The sequence below is a fragment of the Mytilus galloprovincialis genome, chromosome 1 (assembly GCF_965363235.1).
Source record: "Mytilus galloprovincialis chromosome 1, xbMytGall1.hap1.1, whole genome shotgun sequence".
In the NCBI taxonomy this organism is placed as follows: domain Eukaryota; kingdom Metazoa; phylum Mollusca; class Bivalvia; order Mytilida; family Mytilidae; genus Mytilus; species Mytilus galloprovincialis.
Window position 1 is genome coordinate 32,556,136 of NC_134838.1, and position 10,332 is coordinate 32,566,467.

At 30.2% G+C, this 10,332-nt stretch overlaps 1 protein-coding gene across 6 annotated transcripts in view; it reads left to right on the forward strand.

The window, feature by feature from the left end:
• LOC143071692 (neuroglian-like) overlaps positions 1 to 10,332 on the forward strand; it is a 121,830-nt gene that overhangs the window by 59,928 nt on the left and 51,570 nt on the right. For all 6 annotated transcript variants that reach the window (XM_076246178.1, XM_076246212.1, XM_076246218.1 and 3 more), the window contains 2 exons: positions 725 to 853; positions 8,378 to 8,477. In XM_076246178.1, coding sequence (XP_076102293.1) covers positions 725 to 853; positions 8,378 to 8,477 — 229 coding nt within the window. The remainder of the gene's footprint in view (positions 1 to 724; positions 854 to 8,377; positions 8,478 to 10,332) is intronic.

Here is a 10,332-nt window from a genome sequence, read left to right on the forward strand (position 1 = left end):
ATTTATACTAACAAAAAATAGTTGTACTAATTACATGGATAAAGATATTTATTAACTTAAACATTGTTTAATATAGATATAGAACTTTCCAAATTAATTAAAAGTAAGAAAATCTTCACAAATTTGATGTTACCAGTAGTAATGGGTTAATAATTGACCTATAATGGTTTACTTTTATCAATTGTTATTTGGATGGAGAGTTGTCTCCTTGGCACTCATACCACATCTTCATATATCCAATAGTAGAAGACTAATGAGGCAAACATCCACCAGAGACCAAAAGACTTAAAAATAAGCAACTTTAGTTTACCAAAGGGTTCAACAATGAGCAGAGTCCATATTGTATGCTCTAAAAGGCTTTGACTTGTCAAAAAGTATAACACTCCAAACGGAAAAACACAATAGATTTGTTTATGTAAAAAACAATAAACAAACAAAAATATGATACACAGCAGCCAATGAAAACAACTGAATTACATGCTCCTAAGACAGTCACACGCAGAATGTGGCTGGGTAAAACATGTTTCGCAAGTGCTCAACACTGCCTAACCTGGGACATTGTTGACAGTTTAAATGTGCATGTCTATCCTGAATGATCTTGTGGTTATAATGTTGACTGTCTGTTTTTGGTGAGCAAGGTTATATATAGATATTAATCCGAGCTTGAATTATAATGTACTGTATGACATCTGCAGTTTTCAATCATTAAATAATTATTTTACAGGAACTCTTCATTTTGCCAATGTAAAGAAAAGTGACGTTAAAGGAGAAGGAAAGTTTGTATGTAACATGCACAATGGTGTTTATCGTACGTCTAGTGAAGGGGAAGATAAGATAGTCAACATAATATCAAGTGAGTTTTCACATGCATCTATTTAAATTCTTGTACTTAGATGGATCCGACTATTAGGGCTTCTTATTTTATGTTTTTGAAAGTCTTATTTTTCATTTGCTTTTCCTATAAAGTTTAAATATTATTTTGTGCATGTATTAGTGAACATGTAATTTTATAGTACAAATTGTTATTTCAAACATATAGAAGTTATTGATTAAGTTTTTTTTCTTCATGAAAGTGGTAATTTGTCTGAGCTTTTTTGTAATAAAGGTATATGTTCTGATGAAGTTTCTTATTAAGTTTTTTCTTTAATTTTTGGAAAATGACGCAGTCATTGTTCCATAACTGCCGACCTGAACTTCATTACATTTCTCTGCCTACCGCGCTTGGTTTCGTATTTCGTATTTTCCATACAAACTGGAATCTGCTTGTGTTATCATTGTGCATCATTGTGTAGTATTAAATCAGCCAGGACCCAGTTTACACTGGTTTTTGCTTGTATTCCACTACACTCGAACAAAGTGTTGTAGTTTGACGGGAACCAGTTTTAGAATTTGTAAACTACAAAACGTAATCGGTTATTGTTCATTCCGTTTTGGTGTTTCATACCGACTTATATGGTTTGAATAAGCTTAAGACCCTTCAAACATTAATGTGATAGGTATATTAAAGATTGTTTTACAAAAGGATTGAACTGTTTTACTTTCAAAGTCGTACTATAGGGATATCTGTCATATACGGATTTCCACTCTCACCGGTTAATTTCTTCTTTTACACGTGCTTTGGAAACTTCCTGTTTTAAAATTGTTTTTGAGTGAATTAAACTTATTTTAACAATCATGAAGCGTTCCAGAATCATTTTAAAGCAGTTTCTTCTTCTCTATGATGATGGAAAATAGGTTTTCTCAAGAAAATACCGCAAACGATCGCAGAGGAATTGAAACGTACAAGTCAAGTCGGCACCTGGTTAAATTGGCATCTAGTCAAATCGGCACCTATTCGACGTCAATTCGGCATCCAATAATATTTGTTATAATATTTTCTATTCAACTAATTAATTACTGTTACCAAGTACATAGTGAATATGTTGTTGTGTATTTTGGTAAACCACGAAACGAAAGTGAATATGTAGTGTATAAAGGTAAACAACGAAGCCCTTACCAAAGCTGTTGTTTTAACAATTAGACAATTTGTGTAATTGTAAAAACAAGTCAATTATTAAAATAAAATGGAAAACTATGAGTCCCTTTCAATAAATCAAACTTTCATGCCAAATAATTAGCAAATTTAAGGTGTTTGTTTTTCAGTAAAGTTTAAACAGCATTAAACCAACAATCCTGTAAAATGCTCAACTGGTTAAAATAATGCAGAAAAATACACAATATCTCATGTAATAGTCCAAATAATTATGACGTCTGGCAAGGCTATTTTATTATTTTTCTGGGACGCCTTCCTACGACGTTCGTAGGAAGGCGTCCCAGAAAAAAAATTAATATAGCCTTGCGGTCATAGGAAGGTGTTCCAGAATAAAATTAAAAAAGCCTTGCCAGACGTAATAATTATTTGGACTACTCATATATATATATATATATCATTAAAAATACACCAAAAAAGTCATTAGTTGAGAAAAATAAATATATACAAAATGTACATGAACACCCAAAAATGTGAAAGTTAGTATTTAACTCTTTTTGCTTAAATACTGAAAAAAATTCTGGCAACCCCTTTCTTATTTTTACCCTATTGCTTAATATACTGTTAAAAATATATATTTTACATGGGTGACGAATTGACTATATCAGGTGTCGATTTTAACCAGGTGCTGATTTGTCCAGGTGCCAATTTAACTAGGTGCCAGTTCGACTAGAATTCTTTAACAAATGTTTGAAACTATCTGAGTTTCATTAGACCTTTGATAGCAGTAACAAAAAGATTATTTACTTAATATTTTGTGGGAGAAGGGGGTTCAGACTGTGTGGTATCAGGTCTGTTTGTGCCCAATACATTTTCGCACCCTACACGTTCGCAAATTCACACTCCACTCATTCGCGCCCAATTTTAATTCAAATTCAAGTTGAATAATTGGAAAATCATGGTTGTTGTTTTAAATTGCTTTGGTGTAAATACTGAATGTATTTATAGCTTGGTATGAGTAAAACATTGAAGATTTTAAAGGAAAAAACACAAAAGATAATTGTTTTTAACAGCTTGATCTGAAACAACGAAACAATAAAACATAGAAACCAAAATATAGCAATCCACTAATATAACCAAAACATGATAAAATTTATTCAACACGCAGAAACAAACATAGTCAGAATCTCACTTCATTTTGAAACAAGTCAATGAAACAAGTTATAGCAATACACTAACCAAAACATGATTAAGAGTTATTCAACACAAAATAAAACGTTGACAAAATACCACTTTATTTAGAAAGGATTATTATTATTTTTAGCAATACCTTATCCAAAACATGATAAAGATTTATTCAACACAAAAAAAAAAATGCTGTCTCACTTTATTTTGAGACAATGACAACAATTATACTTATAAGAAAACACTTGCTTACAGAGTTATTAAACACAAAACCAATTAAGATTGGGTGCGAACATGTAGGGTGTGAAAGTGAAAGGGGTGAAAATGAGTGGGCGCAAACGTGAATGGAAGCGAACGGACCCAGATTCAGACTATGTACCAGTGAGAAATATACAAGCCTTTCTACGGTATTTATTTGTACAATTCAGCTAGTCTTGACCTATTCATTTGTCTTAAAAAACCACCCAGTTGTCACCTTCACTTCACACACACACACATATACGAATATCAATTATATGCTCACGATACATGTTGCATTGTTAAACTAATTACGGTATGTGAAAATCAAGACTTGCATAAAAACTATCCCAATATTAGAGACAGTGGCGTCATTTTTCTTCAGAGCTTTCAGCTCTTTGATTATTCTAGTGGTTGTTTTTTATGGGAAGGGGTTGTGAGCAGAAAAAAGATAGTTCTGACATGTCCATCTTTTGAATTTCTGGAAAATGTGTATAGATGGAATAATTTTAAGCCTCCAGAAATACATGTTTAAATATTTTTTTTTTATCGAAGCTGGTCCCTTAGAAAATTTAAGCTACATTCAGCAAAATTTATGATTTTATGTGTTTATTTATTCTGTTTTATTTTGATCGAAAGCTTTTTTTAAAAAGGATCCTATTAACATGATTTAAGATTATTTTAATTCTATTTTAGATAAAATAATATATTTTCTTATCATATTGTAACCAAATTTTGATTGAATTGCGGGGGAAAAAATTTAAAATTTATTTATTTTTAATGCAAATGGTTTTCCTTTTTCAAAATCTTTGTTTATTATGTACTTGATAGTAACTATGATGACTTTTTGGTGTTGTTAGGTTGCTATCTCGTTGATGTAACCAAACATTTCTTTTTGTAGACATTTAGTGTTGTGAATTATATTTATTATCTGTTCATAGGCTTGACATTTTTCTCCTAATGGTAGACAACTGGTAAAATTAAAATTTTCCACTATTAGTCATTTCTTAAAGTCTTTTTTTTTCTCAATAAGATGCATTTTAACTTTTCATAATAAAAGGAAAATGTACGCTATCTCTTGTAGTGAACATGTTAGTAGGGCCATGTTTTTAAAGAATTGAAGTGCATTAAAAAAAATGAAGATCTTATAAATAAGGAATTTGTTGTTTCAGAATATAAGGATCATGGGTAATTTATTTGTTGGTAAACCAAAATCAAAATAACGCTACACTATTGATTGGATAGATATTATTTAGGATGTAGTTAACCAATCACACTGTTTTGGTGTCAGATTTTGAAAATATTACCTAGAATGCATTAGATTTTGAGATGGGGGAAGCTTTCAAAGTATTTTTTTCTGTTTATATATTGACTGGTATATTTATTGTTTTGACAGGTTCAGCAGGTATGATGTATCACTTTGGTTCTCTCTAACAACCAGTAATGTCCATGTATTTGCCAAAAAACATTTCATTTTTGTTATCTATGTCTTGATCTTTTTCCAGTTGAATCTGTAACCATATATAATGTACCATCTTTTGTCAATGTATTCTTCCTCTTCAAAATTCTAATTGTTCACGTTCATATGATGTACCTTTTAATGAAAAAGAAAAAAATGTATATAAATTTATTTCAAATTTTTAGAAACATTTTTTTGTAGTATATTTTTTATATACATGTATAAATGACACGTGTCTGAAAGGAAAAAATGAGTTAATTTTTAATTTAATTTTTTATAATTTTGAATTTATTATTTAAAAAAATATGGTTACTCTAAATCTTGATTCTTATACTTGCTCAATGGGATAATGACTTAAAAGTAGAATATACTAAAATTAATCTGATGAAAATACATGGACATATTTGTTAACCCTTGAAATGATGCAGCTTTAGTATTTGCAGTATTTCTCACTATAAACAATCTTAAAACATTAGTTATTCATCCGTTAAAATACAATTTTGAACCTATTTTAGATGATTTGATTGCATAGAAATTACATTGATTTTGACTTGAGATTTTTTTTGTTTAGAGAATACTAAAGCTGCATACGGTATTGATTTTAAGCTAGTTGATTAACCTGATATGTAGCATTAACTGTATAGGACGCTAACTACCAGTTCTAACATGCAAGCTCAAGGTGGAGTTTGAAATTGTTTTCCATTGTACTTAGCATGTATTGTTTATGAATATTTTAAAACATGCTTTAATGTTTAGCTTTCAGTTTTAAGAAAATAAGTATATGTGTAACATGATTTAATTCAGGATTACAAATATAAGGTGCAGTATGGGCCAGGTTTGCCCCCAACATTAAGTCCATTATTTCACCATAAAAAGTGTTTCAATTTAGTAAATATATACATGTGATAATTGAAATTGAATGACTTTGTCAAGGTTTTCTTATAAAACTTCAACATATTATATAAAACACACCAAATAGGTCAGATATAGACATATTTACACTTGTATGCAAAATTTGTCTGCCAATACGTAAGATAACACAAGTTACCTTTAACTTTGAAATCACAGTCTAAAACATTTGACTTCACAATTAAAAATCGATGGTTGCTTGACGTCAGAAGGTTATTCTGAGCAGATCTAAGGTCATTCGGAGACAAAAAGCAGCCAAATACCAAAAGTGTAAATACGTTTGAAAAGAACCGTGGTTAGAAAAGGAATGTTCAGATGAAAATGTAAGGATATGTTACCCTGCTTTATTTAATGCGCACTACATTGCCTTAAAAATATGGTCAGGAATTTTATATGCACATTGCTTTATACCCTATCCTGTTTAGTTTACTAATGATTTGCTTTGAAAGGGATTATAGTGCTGCATAGCATTAAAACATTCACATGTTTTGTTTTCTCTAGAAAGACCACCACTTTGTACACTTAAACCTTTTAGCTTTCATGATATCTTCCATTAAGTTATGTCTGTGTAGATGATGTTATGTGTCTTCATGATGACCTTACCTATCATTATATAGCTTACAAATTTATATGATACTTATTTATAATAATTGCTTACCAGTATACTGTTGTATGCATTTTTTCATACATTTCATATTATTTTTATCTACTAACTGATTGAACTTTGCCCTCTTGATCTGCTTCAGCACTAGAAACTCATATTCTACATTGTAGCAGTTGTTCATGAAAAAATTCTTACTTAATATTTTTTGCCGTCTCTTCTTTTTCTGAAACTGATATTATTTATATACATTTACTGCCGATTGCATTGAGTGTTTAGGTAAAGGTATTATCATTGGTTAATTAGCTTGCTTGTTAGCTGAACCTTGAAGTCATTATTAGATAAGGTATACTACCCTCCTTTTGAAGTAGTCTAGTCCTACAGACAGATAGATTGGTTATCTGTTAGAGACTAGTCTACTGGATCTACTCTTAATAAAGAAGGTCAGTATACCTTACCTAATAATGACTTCAAGGTTCAGCTAACATGCAAGCTATCCAATGATAATACCTTTACCTACGCACTCAATGTAATTGGCTGTAAATGTTCTGTTTTCTTCTGATTCTGTATTTAACAAGTGAAGCATTGTTAAGTGTCACCAAGGCAATGGAAACAATTTGTTTTTATTTGTCAAACTCTACATGTAAACCCTCCTATACATATGATTCCCATTAATTATTTATGAAATTTTGTGTAACTTTCCAATGTCATAATTAGTATATCATTTTCCATTTACTATGTTCATTTATCAAATGGTAGCATCTCTTCTTTGGTGATGTTTTAAATAAAAAAAAAAAGGAATTTTTGGGACATTTGAATGTTGAAGCTGAGTCAGTATATGATATCCTATTCTAATACAATTAGTTTGTAAGAATTATTTCCATTGGACTTTGACAAATAATGTGAAGGGTTAGATGTCAATTTTTTTTAGTTTAAACAGTATTTATTAATGAAAAATTACAAGATACATTCTTTTAGTCCGTAACTAAGGAAAGCCACTGTTCTAAATACCATAGCAGAGGGGGCATTAAGTTTTACCCTTGTCCGTCTGTATGACGTCCCATAATTGGTTTCCATTCCCTAACTTTGATTTGCCTCAACCAAATGTTATGAAACTTATACACAATGCTTATTACCACTAAATACAGATACAAAAAGTTTGAATTTTGGTGGTGCCAATTTAACTGTTCTAGAGTTATGCCCCTTTACAAATGGGAAAATTTCTGAATTTTTTGTTTCCATCCTCCAACTTAAGTTAGCCTTAACCAAATGTTATAAAACTTATACACAATGCTTATTACCACAAAATACAGATCAAGTTTGAATTTTGGTGATATCACAGATTAGCATACAAAAAGTATAAATACTTGTAGTATTTATGTTTTACATCGGGAGTATACCTAAGACGTAACATGGTTCAGATGTCAAAGATGATGTTACATTGTTGCAGACTTTTTCATTTATGAATGGCATTTTTAAGCCAAAATATTCACAAAAAAATGAATTTATTTTAATAGGAGGCATTAGAAGGGAGATACATGTACTGTATTGTAAGCATGGCCTTCAAAAAAGTAAATTATGTATATCTCATGTTAAACAGATGTAATCATGTAATCATACATGTTTTCACAAAGTCCATTGCAAGTGTTTTGGTTTTTATTTAAATTTTGTCAATACTGTTGTAAACTTTGATAGGCAAATATGAAACGATTTTGCCTGATTTGTTTTGCTTTAACATATTAAGAACTATTGTAACTAAAGAAGAAATGCTCCTCATTTGATAAAAATATGTAAGTGGTATATATTGTTTTGTGTCTACCAGCTAATTTGACATTGTATGGACATGCTAGAACAGCATGCTTTGCATGTGTTTTGTCTTTAGATAAAGATAGTAATAGCCATAAATCATTAACTGATCATTAGATGCCAATAAAATCAAATAAGATTATTTTATATAAAGTGTGATTATGGTCATGTTATATTTCAGAATTTTAAGAAAATGTTTTGTATTTTCTAGGTGAATCAGTAAATGGAGTGTCGCTACTATGGCGATCAGATGCTAGTGTGTTGGGATTGAAAAATGGAAAAGCCAAATTTATGTGTATTTTTGCTGGAAAGTAAGTCAAAGTATTATAAATGGTGTCTTACACAAATTGTCTTAAAACTGCTTACACAAGGGTCAAAATTTGCTGTCATATTGAGATATTTTTCTAAGAGATAATGTAAAATATGAGATGCTCAATACAGCTTGAAATATTTTAGCTTGTTTTAAAATGCCTAATTTTATATTTTATTTTGTGCAACTATATAAATACCATACTGACTTCTTTCAGTGTTCATAACCTTTTTCTGCATGGAGTTTACTGCACAGTATGAGGCCTTTTTAAATCTGTACATTGCATTGATACATGATGCATTGTTCTTCTAGGTAGGTGGTAGGTAATAGTTTAATACCTGCTCCTGTCTCCGAACTGCTACTCAGTGATTATTTTTGTATGCAAATGATAAGGATGAAGCTGCTAGTTTCAGATCTATTAAAGTTTGTGATGATTTTGAGTGCAGATTTTGAACATGCATAGACTAATGATGAATTGCAATATGACAATGAATGTAGCAACCAGCTTATGTAAATAGTTATATCATAAATCATATTGATTTGTATTTCAACCAAAATTCTACTTCTTAACATGCACTTCAAATAAAGACAATGCAATTTCTCAAGTTGGAACTCCTTTTACGGCTAAAAATCTCAAGATTTAAAAAAAATTAAATATATTCTGAAATGGATAGTTCATATGCACTACTGTTATTTCAAATGTATCATAGAGCTATTTGGCATATTTTCAAAATTTATATGCCTTGAACTCTGTACTATGCCTCACTTCTTATTAAGGTGGCTGGGGGGTATAAAAATCTAATATAGGAATTGGCTAATTTTTTTAGTAAATGAACTTTATCATATGTTTGGTGAAAAACAAAAATAAAAAAATCGGTTCACCGTCTAGTTATTTTTTTTTTAGGGTTCAAATTTTTATGGTTTTCATTCAAGATTACTATAGAAATGATAGGGAAATGAACGCAAAGCTACCTTTTTTGAGGAATTTCTAATGAAACCTAATATAAGATTTTTTAATGTTAGTATTTTTTCCGTTGCTTAAATATTTTTTTTACATAATAAAAAATAAAATCAACAAGTCACCGTCTAGTTAAGACAAAAAATGTACATCATTAAAAATAGTTGGCATTTTTCAAAAAAGGGAGATAACTCTCTCTTTTACATTTTTTTCAAAGTTTGGAACTATATATATATATGATACAACAGACCTGTTTATAGAAACTTGTTATACCTTCTATACATGTAAGACCATATATTATATATATAACATTTTCAAACAATCGCAGATGATTTGCATATTTGTTGCCATGGCAACCATAAGTAAAAAGGGAAAATCACTAATTGTTGGCCAATCTTTTAATGTTCAGTTCAAATTAAAGATCATACGATTTGAAAAATGAACAGAAACTTATTCTTCAATAGAGATGTGTTTTTTTTAGGACCTGCATATATATATGGAGGTCGTAATTCCTAGGGGCGAATAGTTCTTAGTATGTCTGAAGTTCTCTTGCTAAATATCATTGGTTTCAGTGGATAATATTAGCATTTCGTTTGATTGTAATGAAACTTGGACAGCTGAAAAGTAAATTCAGTTCTTATTTACTTATGGGGTTTTTAACAATCATGACTGGCTATAATGTCCTAGGATAGTCGGTCATAAGGCATTGACCATAGGAATTACGGGGATGGGGGAATGACAGTGATATCTTCAACACAGAGAAGTAATTTTCGCCTCAATAAAAGTTTCAAGACAGCTCCTAGCACAGGATTTTGCAGCTAATTCTTGCTAAATATTGGGTCAGTATGTGATCCCTTTCCTCCATAATGCATACTATTTCAATAATAACACTATTTTC